Here is a 21,887-nt window from a genome sequence, read left to right as displayed (position 1 = left end):
GCTGCCAACTAATTAAGAAATTCCCAATCAAAAGAGAAGTAAAGGCAAGAATCTGAAAGATTAGCTGACCTTGGCTGCCCTTGAGAACATTCGATGAACCAAATGAACTGGAGCTTTGCTTTTTTTTCTAGACTTAGAATTGTTGGGGGTATAAATAAGGGGAGAGGGGCAGGCCAACAAGAATTCCTTCTCCCATGAGGCTGGGACAACAAAAGGGCTTTATTTTTGGTCTAAGAGTGAACTAGAATTTATGTCTACCCTTCAACCCAAACTGCAAGAGAAACTAAATTATGTAATATTCTGATGCTAAGCAGATCAAGAGAGGAAGAATCACATTTGAGGATCTAGAACTACAATCCATCCCTCATAAGCAATTTCAGCCCCAATACATGCTTTTTGGATGGTCTAAAAAAGAATCCTCAGACCAAGAATTTAGAGTGAATTCTGGCTGGTATTACTGCACCGTAGAGAAGTAAATGTAATCCTTGATGGAGAAATCAACTTTTATTCAAGGGTTCAAAATACTAATAGAAGTAAACTTCCAAGAAAAGTGAATAGCTCATAGTAAAATAAATGAATATACAACTAACAAGTTACCATGAACATTGCAAAAATAGACCTGAAAGACTTCAAGTATACATCATGTAAAATAACCACATTCATCATTTATAAAGACATATTTAAACTGATTATAGGACATTTTAAAGAATCACAAAGTAATTTTTAAATAACTCAAAAATGTACAAATATTAAAACTATAATTCCTGAAACTAAAAATTCAATGAACAAGGTTATCAGTATATAAGAGATAGTTGATGAGAGAATTATTAAATGGAAAGAGATCTAAGAAAATGTCCAGCAGCACAATAAAATTAGAACAATACAGAGAAGATTAGCATGGCCCCTATATAAGGATGACATACAAATTCATGAAGCATTCCATATTTTCATTCCTTAAAAAACTAGGAATGGACCCACCACTTGACCCAGTTATACCACTCCTCAGTTATATACAAAGGATATAAAATCAGCATACTACAGTGATGCAGTCACATCAATGTTTGTAGCAGCTCAACTCACAATAGCTAAGCTATGCAACAAACCTAAGTGCCCTTCAACAGATGAATGGATAAAGAAAATGTGGTATACATAACCAAGGGAATATTACTCAGCCATAAAAAAGAATGACTCTATGACATTTGCCAGGAAATGGATGGGACAGAAGACTATCATGCTAAGTGAAATAATCAGGCTGAATGTTATCTCTGATATGGGGATGCTAACACACAACAAGAAGGGGAGGGGAAGAACAGAGGTTTAATGGATAGACAAAGGGTAATGAAGGGGAGTGGGTAGGAATAGAAAAGAATAGAAAGAATCTGACATAACTTTCCTATGTACATATATGAATACACCACAATGAATCTCCATACTATAAACAACCACAAGACTGGGATCCAAATTAGAATAAGACATACTTCATGTTTGTATAAATATGTCAAAATACACTCTACTGTCATATATATCTACAAGAACAAATAAAAATGCAAAACAAGAAAAAATGTCCAGAAAGCAGTCATAAAAAATAAAATGTAATAAGTGGGAATAAAAGGTTAAGAGACAGAAGAGATAATAAGAAAATCTAATATATGATTGGATTCTGAGAAGGAAAGGCAGAGGGAGAGAAAACAAGACAGAGTCAATATTTGTATAGAAAAGAGGGCCGAGAAATTTCCAAAACTGATGAAATACAGTCTCCCACAGACTCAAAAAGTCTAGCAAATCTCAAACAGGATAAACAAAAGTAAATCATTACAGAGATACATGATAGTGAAATTTCAAAACATTAAAGAAAATGAAAACACCTTAAAATTCGCCAGGAAATGACAGGCTACCTTCATAGGGAAAAAAAAATAGACTTACAGCTGACTTCTCATCAGTAACAACAATCCACTTCTATCAGAAGGCAGTGGAATGATAACTCCAATGTACTGAGAAGAAATAACTGTCAATCTAGTATTCTGTATCTAGTGAAAATATTGTTGAAGGATGGAAACAAAATAAATGTACTGATTGTCAAATAAAAAAGCAACAGTTATAGAAAGGATAAAGACTGGATTTAGGCAGAAGGAAGCAATATCAGATAGAGTCTAGATAAAAAGTCTACATACATAGACTTAGCAAGAATTCAAGCATTTGGTAGGTAGTTAGATGTTAGAACATTAAAATATCTTCCAACAATGAAGAGAATTATACGTGTATAGTTTTAATTTTTTTAAGGCCAAACACTAGACCCAGAGTATAACATTGCTTGGAGTTTCCACCTCACCTGAGTTCCTGCCTTACTAGGTAAATTTGACATTTCTTCAGTCACACCTGAAAATGGAGACAACATTTAGATTGTGCTTCACAACTTTTAAGGTACTTTCATAAGCATCTCTTGTCTAATAGTCACAACAGGGGTGCTATTATTTTCATTTTACAAACTGAAAAAACAATTTCCGGAGGGAGATCATACAGCTAACAGAACTTAAGCCATTTTTCTGATCTCAAACATTGTACTTTTTAGATGGTATACTACCTTTAAAAGGCTTCTAATTATCTTTACAAGTAGAACCTATTTATTAACATTCACTTACAGATATTCAAGACTCTAGAAGGTCTGTGAACCTCCTAAAATTGGAATATAGAATGTATAGTTACATATCTGTAATTTTTATAAGGAGAGGGACTGTGTAGGAAGGGAATAATTCAAGGGAGAGGGACAATTGCATTGGACTCAAAGTGGTCCACGATCCAAAACTAAGCCCCTTTAGCTGCTTCATAACATCATGGCTTTTATTCACACCTCAAATCTTAAACACTAAACCAGCACTCCTGGTTTATCCTTTGTTTTCTGTTTCACTGTTATTCAAATTATTCTTCTCTAAATACTTCTCAGTCTAGTCCAGCCTCTAGAACTTTATACCTCAATGCAGATGGTAACCCTGTCATAGTCCAGTCTTGGGAGCTAGACCCAAATGTGGCTCACACTGTCTTTGTTTTGTGTAATAAATTTTATAGAATTCCACAGTTCATTGTTGTTTTACTGTTAATTAAACCCTGGTCTCTGCACATGCTAGACAAACCCTCTAAAATTGAGTTTGCCCTGTAAATAAATGGTCAATACTGGTTTATTCTTACCATTTTTTGCCTGTCTTAAATAATGCATTAAACTGTCAACATAAGGCATACAAGACGTAAACAATATCCTTCACAATCCTAGTCAATTTGTGATGGGTGATCTGTGTTGAAGGCTAGGGTTATGGCTCAGTCGTAGAGCACTTGCCTTGCATGTGTGAGGCACTGGGTTTGATCCTCAGCATCACATGAAAAAAAAATAGATACACAAAATAAAGTTATTGTGTCTGTCTACAACTAAAAATATTTTTAAAAAATTATTTGTTGAATAAGTGAACCCTTATTCATGGTGGGCTTGGTTGTTATATTCAATTGTCATGATACTTAGACGACAAAGAATGCATTTTTCTTGGCTGAATGAATAAAATGAATTATGTTCCAGTTTGGTTTTACATACCCAATGTGATTATAAAATAATTAAACTGATTACCTATATAATTAGACTCTACTTGAGTCATATTACATATGGTTTTCCTATCAGCAGGTGAAAAAGACTGCTTCTATCCTGAATCCTACAGAACAATAGTAGATATTATAAAACTAGACATAGCTTTAGAGAAGTTATGCTATTTCAGATCACTTTATTTTGCTATAAAATGTAAATTTCTCTTGGGACTATTTTCAAATAACAATATTGTCCTCTGTGTTAATTTTTTGGTATTTGGTTCTAATCTATTTCTAGTTTATTTGTATTTCAAACTAACATTTACTCAGACTTTTATGTTTATGTCAATATAGTCTATGTTCAAATACATTTTCAATTTGTATGAATTCTCATCAAATTACTAATGAGAAAGGCATTACTGATATACGAAGCACTAGTTAATATCTTAGGTTCATTACCTCACATATAGACCAGTGCTAACGTTTCTTAGGAAAAACAAGTCTGAAGTTGGGAAACTTTCTTCTTACTCTTGTTCTGAGGCTATATTTCAAAACTGGCATTTTCACAAAGGTGAGCACCTGTAAACAACACCTATGGGAGAGTATAAATGAGCAAAGCAAATTCATCAGGGGTGATTATAAAAGTAAGTTCACATGCTATGAATAAATGGAAATAAGTGCCATTTCACTTTTGAAAGAAAAATGCAGATGGCATTTGATGACCAGAATATTTCTCATCTAATATTTATTTTTATATTTATTAAAAATTTCTTCATTAAAGATATTAAGGTTTAAAAAAGTTAATAATATAAATTTCAGGATACTTCTTGCCGATTACTATTCCACAAGATTCGTTGGTGTATAAAAATACAACTGATTTTTGTACACTGCCCATTACTAAATTCCAGAAACACCTTGGCATTGATACTGACAACCTGGTGAAAGACAGGATCATGCCAGGAGGCCTTTGTACTTTCTGTGTGGAGTAGAGTAGGAGTGGGCAATGGTATTGCATAACAATCTTTTAAAAGTTAATTTTTAAAATAATAATCTATTACTGTTATACTACATGCACCACTATTTACACAATACAGTTACAAGATGGGAATGATAATACCAGACTCACTTTCAAGAGTTGCATAAATTTTAGTCTGAGAAAAAAGTCTAAAGTGCTGAAAATTGCAAAATTAACTTCATATGCATCAACTGAAAAAAATGTAGCTAATGGTTTTTCATACTTAATAAAGCCATTTTATCCTTAAAAATGCAATTTTGGTATTTATGATCCAGGGTAGTAATTATTTTTAAAAAATAGCCAGAAAATCTAATATCTTATTCTTAAGTATATGAAATTAACAGCACAAAATGACTATTTTCTTTTTCTTTCTTTTTTTTTTTTTTTCAGTGCTGGGGATTGAACCCAGGGCCTTGTGTTTGCAAGGTAAGCACTGTACCAACTGAGCCATCTCCCCAGCCCACAAAATGACTATTTTCTAAATGGCTGTAAGTCTTTTTATGTAAAAGCAAACTGACTTATCGATATTGCTTTATAAAATAAGATTATTGGGCTGGGGCATATAGTTTAGTGGTAGAGTGATGGTCTACAGAATGTGCAGAGCCCTGAGTACTATCCCCAGCACCTCAAAAAAAAAAAATATATATATATGTATGCATGTATATACAAACAAAGTCATAGCCTAACTACAAAATCATGTCACTGAAAATGTGTGGTTTGCTTAATTATTTTCCTTACTTTTTTCCTGCCTTTCTTTGTTCCTTTCCTTTCTAATTTTATTTTGCTTTTTGAACACAGTATAACATGAAGAGAATTCTTGCCAAAAAAGATTGGAGTCTTTTTTAAAAACCCATATATGAATGAAAGGAGTTCTTGAAGTAAATGAATAAAAGTTGAAAAAAGAAACAAACTAGATTTTAAAAGATATTTAGAACTTCCCACAAAGAAAAGTCCAGGCCCAGATGGCTTCACTGGTGAATTCTAACATTTAAAGAATTAATATGATTCTTCACAAACTCTTCCAAAAATAAAAGAAGAAAGGCTTCCCAATTACTTTTATTGGGCTAGTATCACACTGATACCCAAAACCAAATACATTACAAAAAAAGAAAGGTACAGGCCAATATTTCTTATGTAGAAACCTCAAAAAATATGAGTCTGAGTGCAGTAACATAAAAGGGGGGGGGGGTGGATTACACCTAATGATCAAGTGGGATTTATCCCAGGATTATAAGATTAGTGCAATATCCAAATATCAATTAATATACCACATCAGTAGAAACACATGATCATTTCAATAGATGCAAGAAAAAGCATTAACAAAATCAAGTATTTCATAACAGAAACACATATCAAGCTAAGAATAGAAAGAAAAATCCTTAACCAGATATCGTAAGTGTACGAAAAACCCACAGCTAACATCAAACTCAATGGTGAAAAGTTAACTATTTCCTAAGATCAGAAAAAATGCAAGTGTCTGCTCTTACCATTCCTATTAAACATCATCCTAACTGCCATCGAGTGAGGGCAATTACGCAAGAAAATGACATGTCAAAATCCAGAATGAAAAGAATCTGAAAATTAAGAAAACTTACTGATGATAGCATCAATTAAAAAAGTAACAAAAGAAATACAAGACTTGTATTCTGAAGACTACAAAAGATTGTTGAAATATTAATCCTTCAACCTATGATGAAAGTTCATCATTATTCCCATTTAACAGATTTTAAAAATGGGACTTTTAAAATTAAAGAAAATTAGAAAATTAAAGAAATTCTTATTAAAGAAAACCATAAAATTGGAAATAATAACATGGGAAAGATATCCACATTCATGTATCAGAAGAGACAGTATGGTTAAAATTATATAGTTTGACTAAAATAAAAAAGATGGAACCAATTAACAGGGTAAGGATGTTGAGAAACTGGAACTCATGAAAATGTCTGAATTGTGTACTTTTTACAGTGATACAATAATTGAAAATAAACCTTATATGGAATTAGAAGTTATTAGTTTAGCTAATATTTATAAAAGTCATGATTTTAACTAAAGTTTTTAAGTAAAATAAAATGTTCAAGTAGATTTAATATAATAAGTTTTGTATTTCTGAAAAAGAAACATTGAGTTAGTAAAAATTCTCAGACCATAATGAAGAAGAAACACCCTAAGGTGTAAAACAACAATAATGGTTTATATTTCCCATATACTTGTTGTGGGGCAAATATTTGTTATATTTTAAAACTTATTTTAAACTTATGCTGAAAGTTTTATCATCCTTATTCCCATTTAACAAATTAAAAAACTGGGGTTTATGAACTGGGCACAGTGATGCACACCTGTAAACCCAGAGACTCAGGAAGCTGAGGCAGGAGGATCACAAGTTCAAGTTCAGCCGCAGCAACTCAGTGAGGCCCTCGAGATAAAAAATTTAAAGCCTGGGGTTGTAGTTCAGTGGTTAAGTGCCCCTGGGTTCAATCCCTAGTACCTCAATAAAAACAAAAAACAAAAGAAAACAAAAAAATACCCAGAAAACCTGGAGCTTAGGACTGAGGGAGAAATTGAATGGTCGAGTGCTTGCATATATGTATCCCCAGCATCTAAAAGTAAGTAGGGCTAAGAAGCTTGCCAAGTTCACAAAATTCATAAATGTGTGGAGCTAGACTTAAACACGAGTCTCTGGGATTTCAAAATCTGATTCATTATGCATATAGCTATTAAAATTATAAAAGCCCACAAAATTTTATGTTGTGGGATTATATAATTCCACAATTCTATTAATGATGTGCATATGTGTTTGCATGTTTACATATTTAAACATACATACACATACCTGTTTAGAAATATGGCAATATGCAAAATGTTAATAATGGTGATAAATTATTGGAGTTGATTTCTTTGTAATTATATGTATGTCTAGAATTTTGTATAGTGAACATGTACTACTTCTGTAATTAGAAAAAAAAAGTACCCTTAAAACTTTCTTCAGTAAAATAATTAGGCAAAGAAAAAAAACACAAATATATATTTATTAAGTTTTCTCAATATTTAAGGTCAACATTTAAACCTGGATTAAATAAACACAAAACTATTCTACAACAAAAATAGCTGGTGTGCAGATTCCATTCTAGCTAATAAGGTTTAAAAATTATTGTTAACCACATCTTCTAAAAAAGTTTATTTATACTGGGCGTGCTGGGGCACACCTGTAATCCCAGCAGCTCAGGAGGCTGAGGTAGGAAGATTGCAAATTCAAAGCCAGCTTCAGCAATTTGATGAGGCCCTATGCAACTTAGTGAGACCCAGTCTCAAAATAAAAAATTAAAAAGGTGATTAAGCACCATTTGGTTTAATCCTTGGTTCAGCTTCCCCCAACCCCCTAAAAAAGTTTATTTAGTGACTTCATTGTTTGGTCACTTCAATGTATTTTCATTGGTTGTGACTATGAATAATTTCGTTTGAAATACAGTATGGACTATTACACTTTCTGTTTCTGTCACGTGAGTTCTCAATATTTCACTTTGAGGTAATATTGCTTTAAAGTTTATTGTTGCCAGTATTAACAAATACAAGTCCTCAAAATTAACTTATAGTTTATTCTTAAATATATTGACTTCATCATGCTCATCTTTAGCCATTTTTTAAGAATGTATAAAAAGATAAATTACAATATATCTTTAAAATATATTAGATTAAAACCACCATTTTTCTGAAAGTTAAATTCCTTGAAGGAGCTAGTTAATTTTCAGATCTTTTAAGACCTTCAAGTAAATTCTCATTACTTTAAATGTGATTGCTTCAAATATAGAAAAATTTTTATTTTCCCTTGACAGATTACACAGTGCAAGGTAAACTAGTTCAATATTCTAATATATTAACTTCAATTCTATCAATTATGTTTCCCCTCCTATATAACAAATCTAGTTGAATCACCCAGTTTTGGTCAATTCCTTTTGATTATTTTTTAAAAATACTTGTTGCTCATTTTCTCTGCTAACAAATGACAATCCATTGACAATATTGCTTTACGGAAGTAATTTTTCTTATTCACCTAGGAAACTATATAGCTAATTAATTTTGTTATGTGGTCATATACATAATAAACACTAAAATAAGTTAGGCTTGGTTCTTATATTGCCCAAAATTCCCTAAATAACTGTTTAAACCAAAATTAGTTTCACTAAGGTGTTCAAATGTCACCATCTCAGGTAATACCCACCTTGACCCTTTGTTTAGAACTGCAACCAGTAAACTTTCCCCACTCCTCTCCAACCCTACACACATACTCTTGTACTGGGCCAGACACTCCTCCTCCTCCTCCTCCATTAGTTTTCCTCCTTTACACTTATCACCTTCTAACACATCTTATGGTTTACTTATCTTCTTTCACTTCTTGCTTTATTCATTTTGCTCCCAGTGCTTATGACATGCATAGCAGATGCTATTGAATGATGTATTTTACTATGAGGTGAACAGTAGAAGCTGTTGCTTCTGTCTGAGCTTATTTAGTGATTTATACAAGCAGGTGGAAATGTTATGGTTAACTCTGTAATTAGAGTAAATCATTATTTTTCACCCTGCTTGAAGCAGGAAAATACTTTCTTCCAGTAGCCTCAACAGAAACCAACTAATATCTACAAGAAGAGGCTTATTCTCCTAAAATAGTGGCTCAAAACCTGAGAAGGCAAACAGGATCCAGATGGAGAAAAGTTGTAGGTCTGAGATTTTGCAGAGAAAGGGGGCAACATGGTGATCTTCCTTCTTGATATATTTTGGATCTCAAGTGGCTCTTTTACCCAGTTATTAATCATATCAATGTTCTTCACTGTGCTTACTATACATTTTACATATATTATCTCATTTATTCTTCACCATAATCCTATGAAGTAGGTATTATTGACTACTCCACCTTACAAATAGAAGACATTGAGATTTAAGACACTTAGATTTAAGTAATTTCCCCAAATGCATGTTAGCTAGTAGAAGTTTGGCATTTAAAGTCTACATTCTTAAATACTATGCAATACCACTCTCCTATTCATCATGATAAATAACACGGTCATGACGAATTATAAGGATTCACAAATTCCAACCTTTCTATCATCACCTGACTCACTCTGCTCATTATACTAAGCACAGACCAAATATAAAAGGGTAAATAAAGGGGCTGGGGAGACAGCTCAGTCAGTAGAGTGCTTACAAGGCCCTGGGTTCGATCCCCAGCACTCCCCCCCAAAAAAAAAAGAAAAAGAAAAAGGTAAATAATTTCTTCAGATGTAGCAAATTCTAGTAATTTGAAATGACTGACAATGCCTTTTGATGGATTAGTCATGCCAAACAAACTGCAAGCTAAAAACTGCAAAAAATGTTACCAGAAATTCTTCTAATTGAACTGGCCATTAATTCTGAAATTTGCACATGTGGAAAAAAAATAAACTACTTAATAAAACAAAGGTCTTTTCACATATCCCTCCCAAAGCCTAACTCTGATAGTGTAGAAAGCAACAAATTAAGTATTAAATGATTTTCTGAAAACTGTTATATAGCTTTACTTCTTATCTCAAGACTGAAACATGATATCTGTGCATGATCTTATATAAATAGTACCCCTACCACTTTTTTTTTTTTTTTTTTTTTTTGCAGTGTTGGGGATTGAACCCAGGACGTTGTACTTGTAAGGCAAGCACTCTACCAACTGAGCTATACCCCCCACCTGCCACTTTTAAAATTTAGCACTTTAAAATTTTGTTTAGTTGTAGGTGTAATAATACCTTTATTTGTTTGTTTATTTTTATATGGTGCTGGGATTGAAACCAGTGCCCCACACTTGCTAGGCAAGTGCTCTACCACTGAGTTGCAACCCCAGCCCTGTAAAATTTAGCACTTTTAAAAGATCTTAAACACCAAGATAAATTTTTTAAATTCATTTTTCCCACAGAGCAAGAATCTGTTTTATCAATCAATATGATTAAAATAAAAATTAATTCATATACTATGTGGGGTGTTTTTGTTTTGGTTTTGGTGCTGGGGACTGAACATAGGGGTGCTTTAACACTGAGCTACACAGCCACCCCTTTTTAAAATTTTGAGACAGGATCTCACAATTTTACCATACACTGGCCTCAAATATTTGATCCTCCTGCCTTAGCCTCCCTCTCAAGTAATCCCTGGGATTACAGGCATGCATCACTGTGCCTGGATTATACTTACTACGTTTTAAAAGTATATTAACACCCTTTCATATCAAAACTTACTAGTAAATTTCATTATGGACAGGCACTATTAAGAGAACCTGATTTATCACAATTTTTCAAATTCTCAACATGTGACACACTTAAAACAGTCATAGTTGTTTTAAACTAAATTTAACAACTATATTTCTAAACATTTTAAAACATGAGATTAAGAAGTATAATGGTCTGGGATTATATATAGCTCAGTGGTAGAGGGTTTGCCTAGTACATGTGAGACAATGGGTTCCATCCTCAGCATCACATAAAAATAAACAAAATAAAGGTATTGTGTTCACCTACAACTAAAAACATTTTTTTTTTAAAAAGTATAACACCCTCAAAGAATAAAAAAATTCCAGCTGAGCATGGTGGCACATTCCTATAATCTTAGCTTCTTGGGAGGCTGAGACAGGAGGATCAAAAATTCAACACCACCTATGTAACATAGTGAGACCCTGTCTCCTATCCCCAAATCCAAAAAAAGACACCTCGGAAGTACAAATTTAAAATTTTGTACACTTAAAATACAGGTTTTGATGAATGTATGAATGTATGAATATCTTGTAACCCTTAATTTTTTAACATTAACAAATAACATACCACTTGGTAATTTGGTAGACAGTTCTATTCACTAGAAAATAGCTATTCTTCTTAACAAATGTGTTTTGTTATTCTGCCTTCCATGTATTGTCACTGTACATATGTCAGTAATGTACTAAGCTATAAAGTTATACCTTAAATGCCATGTATGGGAGCTACTGTCTGGCTCTGTTTCAAACAGTTCCATGTAGTTAAGCTTTTTGAGTTCTATTTGCGTTTTCCAGTTTTTGCATCCTTAATTGTTTTCAAGCTATGAGATCTAACTTCTTATTCTTCTCTCCAGAGTTACTCCAACTTTCACAACTACCACATGCTACTGATAAAAAACACAGGGTAAGACAGGTATGGTGACATATGCTTGGAACTTCAGCAATCCCAGAGGCCAAGGCAGGAGGATCACAAATTTAAGGCCAGCTTCAGAAATTTAGTGAGACCCTCAGGAACTTAGAGAGACTCTATCTCAAAATAACAAATAAAAAGGATTGGGGATATAGTTCAGTGGTAAAGCATTCCTGGATTCAATCTCCAGTGCCAAAAATAAATAAATAAATAAATAAAAATAAAATACACAGGGTAGGGAAATCATTAAACTAACCTTACTACATTTTTGTACAAAAAATGTAAACTGCCTCAGAGAGAGGGAGCTTTGAAAGGTACTACACTGGGATTTGGGTTTGCAGAGCATGTGATATCAACTTTAGCAAATCATATCCTCCTTCTTATAGAGACTTTAGACATGTTCCAAGTTCACAAAGAAGTGATTACTAAATAATGAAGCTGTTCCTCTATTTGTGTTAGGTGTGAAAAAGTATCTCGTACATCTGAAACACAGTAGGTCCTTGATCAATGTGCATACCTAATGTGTACACACACACACACACACATACACACACACATATGTATCCCACACAAAAGGGGCTTAAAGGATGCATATCAATCTTTTAACCCCACTTGAAAAGTACTGTGGGGAGATGAGGAATAAAAAATGCTCTTCTTTTTGCTCCACCTACTTCTGTAATTTTTTTAAGATCAGGATTAAACTACTTATATGTATAATTTATATCCTGGTTTGTATGTGCCTACAAAGATAAGGCAAGCACAACAGAACACTTCCACACTGTGGCTTGGGATGCTTGTCATTACTGTGTACCTGTCAGTCACACCTGAGTTCTGATGGCCCTAAGAAATGTTCAAACGAAGCAGCTCCCTCTTGTGAAAGCTGCTCAGCATACTAACCACCCTTTTTCTCTTCCCTCATGTTACAGCTAAGCAGCATGATTTTAAGTTATGCTTCAGAGTATACCTTCCATATTTTTTTCCTTTCCTGCCTGCAATTGTCCACTTGTTTGGTTCATAACATATTAAGATCATCCTAGAATATATACATAGATTGCCAGTCATGTTGTGATCCAGAAACTATAACCTTTATGATGGGATGGATGCCTTCCTGGTCTCACCAGCAGCTTTGTTTCCCTTTAAGTCCTAAAGGAGAAACTCTACAAATGCACTTAGTCCTCATCCTTTCACTGGCTGTAGGAAGAAAATTATTTCACCTCTTTGACTTCACTTTTCTCATCTAAAATACGAGATTTGAATGAGATGTCCTACACACACTTTTCAGCCCTAACACCCCATTTTTTTAGTCTGTTAAATGTGGTCAAATAGAAACCAATAATAATGAATATTTTTTACCGAAGCAAGTATCCATAAATAGTATTTCATTAACTTTCACAGTAATCATTGAAAGCAAAAAGTATAATCTTTTTATGCAATATGAGTCATGAATGGAGACAGCAATTTGTAAAAGTCCACAAAATTACAGCACAATAAGAATAATGTACTGATTTCTTGATTTTGTGATTTCAGTATTCTATTCACTATACTGTCTTTATTATACTTAGAAAACATGTTTAAACCTTTCTCACCCCCAATCAGCCAACTTGATAATGTATTCAAATTTACCCTGTTCAATATTTTACTGTTTGATATCTCCAGAACATTCTCTTTCCCCTTTTATTCTTGCATTCAAATAATTGCCAATGATACTTTCTCCCAAGGACCCACCTTAAGAGTTCCAATTTTTCTCATTTTCTACATAATTTCTATTAATTTTCCACATAAATTTTAACTAAATAAAGACTCTATCTCTATCATATCTACATTCATCAGTATCAGCTAGATGCTTATTCCTTTAAATAAAGCCAACACATTCAAGCATCAAGGGGCTGAAAAAGACACCAGAGATCCTTTGTACTTTTTGCCAAAATGATTTTATAACTTTCTCTGTCTGTGACTGTTCTGTCTTTGCCCTTTAGGACTTTTGAGCTTCCAGTCCTTGAAGTCAATGAATAAAACTGGTTTTCCAAGCTCTCTAAAGACATTGGCTAGAACAGCCAATATATTACTGACTTTATATTCCTGACTTCAAACACAATATCCTGCCCTAGCTTTGGTCTCCAAGACTTAAGTCCTATCACTAACCTGTCTGGTGAAGCCATCAACCAGTCTCTGTTCTCCCTGCTTCTGCACAAGTTTTCAGACTCTAAACTGTTAATTCCACATGTACAAGAGAGAGGCCGCCTTCTATTCCCTATACCCAGGAAATAAAGGTCAAGCTAATGGCAGAAGCAAGAGAACAAAAACAGTCAAAAGTAGATACCCTTACCTCACAGTCTGTCTGGGACTCTCTACCTATTACATAAAAGAATTAGGAGAAAACTAGAGAAACTGCATCATTTTCTTGTGCACACACAAACTGTGGATCCTAAAGTACCCATGAGTCTCAGACCTCAAAGGGCTAATAATCACCAGCATACTTTTGTTGCCCCAGTTTGTTAGAACGCTGAAATTCTTCCTACCATTTGTGCCCTCAGTCCCCTCCTAATTCTGAAGCCCAGCCCCCTTCTTCAGAACTTCTACTGACTCATCAACTAAAGAAACCCAAAGGACCCATAATTTCTTTTGTAGTACAGTAACTTACCTGTATTCTGATTGATTAGTACCCATGCAATTGATGTCCCATAACTCGTGCCTCTTGGACATTGTCTCTGGTTCCTTTCAAGACCTCCCAAGGACTAGCCTGTACTTTTTCTGTCTTCTGCACCCAGATCTGGGAAAACACCAAGTGGGTCTTGACAGCAACAGACCTAGCTCTAGCCAGTCCAGCAGCCAGCCAGCCAATTCCTGCTCCTTCAGGTCTCCTCTGCCATAGCTGGCCTTGCACCCAGAAGATGTGACACCAGCGGAAGTGACAGAGGCACTGGCATCTCAGCCAGCAAATGTCTGGTGAGTCTGAGGAAAAAAACCATAGATTGAGACTACTGACTACAAATTCCCCAGAGTATCTTCATGTGGTTAACTGTGGGCACTGTAGCCTCCTGAGATTTTTTTTTTTTTTTTTCCTTCTGTGTTTAGGACTGAACCCGGGTACTCAAGCATATAAGGCATGCTCTCTACCACTGAGTTACACACCCAGCCCCCACTCCCAAAGTTTTGAATAAGGCAGCAAGAGTGAAGATGTGCTAGCTGGCAGACTGGCCCATCCTATAACTAATTTATAACTTGAATATTACCTCTGCCCAGACGCATATGCAATGAAGCTACCTCTAGTTTTACCTACCTTCTGACATATCTAATGAGCGCCCTGGTTTAAGTCAAAGACGGTGACTGTGCCAAGGGATAGGTCAGTTAGCTGATATGCCAGCAAATTCCAACTGCATATTAAAGTCATCTTGTAATGACTCCTCACTCAAATTTCAAAATAAGAATATTTGAATCTGTCAGTTCCCTAAGAATATGAATTCTGACATAATAGCACCTTCTTAATGACCAAGACTTGATAGGCCAGTCCACGTTAAGGTAGGAAGTGGGAGGGATTCATACCAATTGAAGAGTCTACACCAATTGAAGTGAACTCCTGCTTCTTTCTAGGTCTTTTTTTAATTAAGGAAAACAGGCTTAACTAAATGACATTTGGTACCTGAGGTTTAGGTCTTCCAAAAATACAGAGGGATGTGAATTCAGACCCTATCCTCTTCAGTGTTGGTGCTTTTTAATAGAGGAAAGAACAAAAACAAAAAAACAAGTAACTCTGACCCTGCTAGGAACATGGTAGTCTCATACACAATGTAGTCAACTCAGAGATCCCCATATTCCAAAGTATGTTCTACCTTATATAAAGGACACCTGAGAGGACTTTACTGACTCTCTGTTATATGATCTCATAAATTAGGGAACAGAGGTCAATCCACCAAGAGATGTTTGACCCTAAATACCTTGAATCCTCTGGTCACCACTGAAACTAAGACAAATAATCAAACTTGATCAACCAAGTGAGGGTAAATATAAGGTATGCCTAATCAAGGTCAGAAAAAGCAGAATGCTGAAGAAATGGAGGAGACTTTATCAGAATGGCAAGATGCATCCATCAGTAGAGTAAGTCCCACACAAATTTTATGCCTTTGCCGAACTACCCTGATACATTGCTTCAGGTCACTCAAGTTATTCAACAAATGTGAAAATAAAATGTCCACAAATGTTTCCTTTTTTTATTGTTACCATCAATATGCTCCATATCAAATGGCTACTCAAGGCATTACCTATTCAGATGCCAGTTCATGGGTGGTTTGTGACTGGCCTATAAGATAAATACACAAATTGAAAGTAAGTTGTTTTTTAAAGAAAACTTCATAGCAATTTGAAAGAATAAATTTTATGTCTGTTGAATTTAATAAAACATTTGGCTTATGTTTAAAAATATTTTTTCTATTCTTTTTTACAATTTGTGAGTATGGTGCTGGGATTGAACCCAGGACCTCACACATACGAGGTAAGTGCTCTACCACTGAGTTACATCCCCAGTCCTTCTAACAATTCATTTTTATTCAACTTTACCAAAGTGCTAGACAATGATGAACTGGAAATTTTTTCAAATTTATGCCTCACCAGTCTGAGAACCACCTATCTAATGACTATGTTATACTTATGCTGAAATGTTGGGTAATTCCCATCACCTAAAAGACAAGTTTAAGGTCATTACCATGGTATTTTAACATTCTTGATCTAGGCCCTGACTAATTCTCCAGAGTCGAGTTTCCCAATGAGTATGCCTGGCACTGCCTTGAATGGATGACACAGATAATGACCACCAAGGGAAGCTTACGGCAGCTGAAGTTCCTAAGTCCTTGAACTAGTAAGTAATCACAGGAAGAGTAGGTTTACCCTTCTACTCTATTAGGTGTAGGGTCTGCTTCTCCACACCAACTGGAGGAAGACAGAGGCTTTTTCTCATTTTGCTCATTCCTATACCTCCATGACCTAGAACAATGCCTGACATATCACAGGCATATTGATTCATGAATAAATACATTATGGTTTCCTGCCACTGAGCCTGTGAACAGTTTTTATTGCCTTTAGGCCCTTTTCCTATATTCCTGTCCCCTTGCTAAATCCCACTTCTAGATGAGGCTTAAGTATTAACTCTTCTAAGAAGCCTTCTCTGAACCTGGCCCTCTACTTTTCACTGCACCCATTAACTATCCATTCATCAATTAAACAGCAGGAAAGTAACTCATCACTGCTAAACATTCATGCAGAAATGACCTGTTCTCACTACTGGTTCATATTTCTCAACCCTATTCCTCTAACCAGAAAAAAACATTCCACTCCTAGTAACTATGTCTTCTGCCTGTTACCTCCCTACTACTGGCACTTGGGAAAAAAAGTCAAGATAATGGGCAAGATAATCCAAGTAAAAAGCCTTGTTTTTCATACTTCCCACATTCTCATGACTACCAAAGGCTATAAGCCTTCTTTCTAGACCTAGTTAGTCAATATCAAACCTGAATTCCAATTTTATACCTTTCATGTTCTTTACAATATTGTTGGCTTACATCAACTCCAACCTCTACACTTTGCCTAAACCCTGACAACCTGAGATAAAGCAACTTGAAGGTTGAGGCAGGAGGACAGCAAGTTCCAGGCCTGCCTCTGCAACTTAGCAAAACCCATCTCAAAATTAAAAAAAACACCCAGGCACAGTGACACACACCTGTAATCCCAATGGCTTGGGAGGCTGAGGCAGGAGGATCAGGAGTTCAAAGCCAGCCTCAGCAACTTAGCAGGCGCTAAGCAACTCAGTGAGACCCTGTCTAAATAAAATACGAAATAGGGCTGAGGATGTGGCTCAGTGGTAGAGTGCTCCTGAGTTCAATCCCCAGTACCAAAATAAATAATAAATAAATAAAATAAAAAATTAAAAGGGCTAGGGATGTAGCTCAGTGGTACAGCAACCCTGGCTTCAAGCCCTAGTAACACACACATGCATATACATACACAAAAGTAAACTGAGGAACTTTTCCCAATGTGACTTTCTCTTGTCCCATTCCTCACCATGACCAATTCCCTCATCCCTCAAGGACAATCAAGATAAAGCCCTTGTTCAGGGCAGGGAAGGCATACAGGAAGTTTCTAGTCCAACTCTGCACATTAAAATCATTAATCCCTCACCAAGAAACTGTGCAGCTATAGCCAGCACAGTAAGCCTGAATATTCCAACACTATTCATGGCAATGGCTTAGTGTGGTCATTCTCTCCATCCAACTTCACTCAGTTTCATTTTAGTTCCTGGTTCCTCTTTTTGGCTCCCAGTTTACCAAGCCTTGGTCTTGGATTTGCTGACTGAACTTATGTTGACCCAGCACAACCTTTGGTGTGTTCTGAGACTTTTACTTGGATTCCTCTACACTGCTGGCTGCTTTGGGCAAGATGCCCACCTTAATTTCAGTTCTGGAGACCCACCATGGGCTCTAAGATTTCAACAATTCTACCTAGTTCCCTCAAAGGACAAACACATGAGCAGAGGATGTAGTTCAGTGAAAGAACAGAGTCTTAGCATGCACAAGGCCTTGGGTTTGATCCACAGCACCAGAGAAGGAATTAAGAAGAAAAGACATAACAAATACACATTTCTTGAAAGTTTCACATCAATTCCATATCACAGCAACTTATCTACATCTTGCTTGAATAGTCTTAATAATTATTAAAACCTGCCTTTTCTTGATTTCCTTTCTCCATTCAACTGAATGTTAAATATTCTGCCTGCAAATAAGATCATTATTCTATAAATATATTGTTCCTAAATATATTAATATCTTCTACTTTGGTGTATGAGTAGAAAATAAGGAGTGAGTCAAGAACAATGGTATGGGGGTTTACAAGATGGCGGCCTAGAGGGTGGCTGCATTTCATGTTGCTCCAGGACTCAGGATTCAAAAGAGGAGATATTGAGACGCTTGGGACCAACTCAAAGCAGCCGGGTGACTCTCACCCCCAGATGGGACGGGGGTCCCGGAACGCAGGAAACTTTGTGAAGTACAACTGCCGGCGAGACACCCCTCCCCCCGCTGGAGCAGTGAACTCGGACAGCTGGGAGCGCCGTAAAGGAGGCCGCTTGGCACAGCGCTGGGACTCGGAGCAGCCACTGGGGCTCCGGCGGCTGCCCAGGGGAAGAGTGGCGAGGAGAACTGTGTGGACTCAGGACACCGGGGCCTGCCCTGAGGAGGAGGAGAGGAGCGTGGCCACTTGGATTCGGAGAGACTGCGCCAGAGCTACAGGCGGTTGCCAGAGGAGAAGCTGTGCGGCGAGCTGTTTGGAATCAGAACGACGCTTCTGAACACCGGGGCCTGCCCTGAGGACGAGGAGGAAGAGGAGCGCGGCCGCTTGGATTCGGAGAGACTGCGCCAGAGCTACAGGCGGTTGCCCAGAGGAGAAGCTGCGCGGCGAGCTGTTTGGAATCAGAACGACGCTTTCTGAACACCGGGCTGCCCTAGGACAAGGAGGAGGAAAGAGGAGCGCGGCCGCTTGGCTTCGGGTGACTACACCAGAGCTACAGGCGGGTTGCCAGAGAAGGGGCTCGCGTGGCGAGCTGTTTGGACTCTGACCACTTCTGAACCCGGGGCCCTGCCCGGAGGAGGAGGAGGAGGAGGAGGAGGAGAGAGCGCGGGTGGGTCCTTTGGACTCGCAGTGACTGCATTAGCGCTCCAGGCGGCTGCCTCAGAGGAGAAGGCGAGTGGTGAGTTTGTTTGGACTTAAAGTGAAAGCTCCTGAACACAGGGGGCTGCGCTGGAGGAGAAGCGTGGTGGGACGCTTGGTCTTGAGTGGCCGCACCTGAGCTCCGGCGGTGCCCAGAGGACCCGTGCAGCGGGTCACGTGGATTCAGAGCCACTCAGAGGGACGCTCCTGAACACCCGGGGGGTTATCTGGAGAAGGAGGAGGAACGGGGAGGGTCACTTCAACTCGGAGTGATTGATTGCCCCGGGCTACGGGTGGTTGGTGGGAGGAGGAGGCACGAAGTGAGTTTCTTGGACTCCTAGTGACCGCACCGGCATACTGGGCGGCTGTCTGGAGGAAGAGGCCTGTGGCGGGTCTCTGGGACTCAGAGCGATTGTTCGGGGCCACAGGTGGCTGCTCAGAGGAGGGACCACGCAGCCAGGCGATTAGGTGCAGAGCAGGGTCCCAGGATCTAGGAGGCTTCTGGGTGGAAGAGCCGCACAGAGACAGGCTTAGGGCGGAGCAAAGGTTCCAGGCCTGTGGGCAAATTCTCTGAGGAGGGGCAGCCTAAGGAGATTCATCTTCGAAGGGTGAGGCTCCCAGGCCCAGGAGGTAGGGCCGGGCCCCTGGAAACTTTGCAGAGGAAGGCAGCCCAGCCCAGGCAGTAGCTGTAAATTGAGGGGAACCTCTAGGAAGAAACTGACCAGCGAGACCTCCCCACTGGGTGAGTCTTCCCTGCCTGGTGAGGTTTCCCCACAAGGACGGTAAAACCAGAGACACAGGCCCAAACAGGCCTTGCCTCAGCCCACAGCCTAGGTCCCCTTTGGATGACCATTGGTCAACAAGTGGAGGCACCTCTGCCCACTAGCAGGGAATATACCCCACCTGAAGGCCACCACTCCTAGAGAGGCAGCTTCCTTGTGGAGCACCGCATTATCAACTTCCTCCAAGACTTCAGCCTACTGAAGGCTAAGAGGGGATATATATAGAAATCTTCAGGGACATTGTAAATCAACAGAGGAAATCTGCAATATCTCAGCGGTCCACTGATACCTGAACAATATGAGAAAACAAGGAAAGAAAATGATGCAAACAAATCTAGATGTTACATCAATAAAACCCAATGACAGCATGGCAGAAGAAATGACAGAAAAGGAGTTCAGAATGTACATAATTAAAATGATCAGAGAAGCAAACGATGAGATGAAAGAGCAAATGCAAGCATTGAATGATCGCACCAATCGACAGTTAAAAGAGCAAATACAGGAAGCAAAAGATCACTTCAATAAAGAGTTAGAGATATTGAAAAAAAAACAAACAGAAATCCTTGACATGAAGGAAACAATAAACCAAATTAAGAACTCCATAGAAAGCATATCCAATAGGATAGAACACCTGGAAGACAGAACCTCAGACATTGAAGACAAAATATTTAACCTTGAAAACAAAGGTGAACAAAAAGAGAAGATGGTAAGAAATCATGAACAGAATCTACAAGAACTATGGGATATCATGAAAAGGCCAAATTTAAGAATTATTGGGATTGAGGAAGGCCTAGAGAAACAAGCCAAAGGAATGAACAACCTATTCAATGAAATAATATCAGAAAATTTCCCAAATCTGAAGAATGAAATGGAAAATCAAGTTCAAGAGGCTTATAGGACTCCAAATACACAAAATTACAACAGACCCACACCAAGGCACATTATAAGGAAAATACCTAACATACAAAATAAAGACAGAATTTTAAAGGCTGTGAGAGAAAAGAACCAAATTACATTCAGGGGGAAACCAATACGCATATCAGCAGATTTTTCAATCCAGACCCTAAAAGCTAGAAGGGCCTGGAACAACATTTTTCAAGCCCTGAAAGAAAATGGATGCCAACCAAGAATCTTATACCCAGCAAAACTTACCTTCAAATTTGACGATGAAATAAAATCCTTCCATGATAAACAAAAGCTAAAAGAATTTACAAAAAGAAAGCCAGCATTACAGAACATTCTCAACAAAATATTCCATGAGGAAGAGATGAAAAACAAGAAGCAAATCAGCAAAGGGAGGAATTATCCTAAAGGAATTGTCAAATAAAGGAGGAAACAAGTTGTGTCAAACAAATAAATAAACAAAATTTTAAAAATGAACCAAATGACCGGGAAACCAAATCATTTCTCTATAATAACCCTGAATGTTAATGGCCTGAATTCATCAATCAAAAGACACGGACTGGCAGACTGGATTAAAAAGAAAGATCCAACAATATGTTGCCTGCAAGAGACTCACCTCATAGAAAAAGATACCCATAGATTAAAGGTGAAAGGATGGGGAAAAACATACCATGCACATGGACTCAGCAAAAAAGCTGGAGTATCCATCCTCATATCCGATAATGTGGACTTCAAGCCAAAGTTAGTCAGAAGGGATAAAGA

The 21,887-nt window shown here is 37.3% G+C and overlaps 1 protein-coding gene across 6 annotated transcripts in view; it reads right to left on the bottom strand.

Moving 5' to 3' along the window:
- Positions 1-21,887, bottom strand: part of N4BP2L2 (NEDD4 binding protein 2 like 2) — a 91,427-nt gene that overhangs the window by 31,654 nt on the left and 37,886 nt on the right. Inside the window, exon 7 of one of the 6 annotated variants that reach the window (XM_079137261.1) lies at positions 2,352-2,376. The exons of 4 other annotated variants lie outside the window; for them this stretch is intronic. In XM_079137261.1, coding sequence (XP_078993387.1) covers positions 2,367-2,376 — 10 coding nt within the window. In that variant the 3' untranslated portion in view covers positions 2,352-2,366. Of the gene's footprint in view, positions 1-2,351; positions 2,377-3,654; positions 4,157-21,887 lie in introns of those variants that run through there. One more of the 6 variants, XM_079137260.1, reaches the window with a different exon arrangement.

This window comes from Sciurus vulgaris (genome assembly GCF_902686455.1).
Source record: "Sciurus vulgaris genome assembly, chromosome: 4".
NCBI lineage: Eukaryota > Metazoa > Chordata > Mammalia > Rodentia > Sciuridae > Sciurus > Sciurus vulgaris.
The sequence above is the reverse complement of the archived record's forward strand: the minus strand, read 5'-3'. Positions and strand labels throughout refer to the sequence as shown.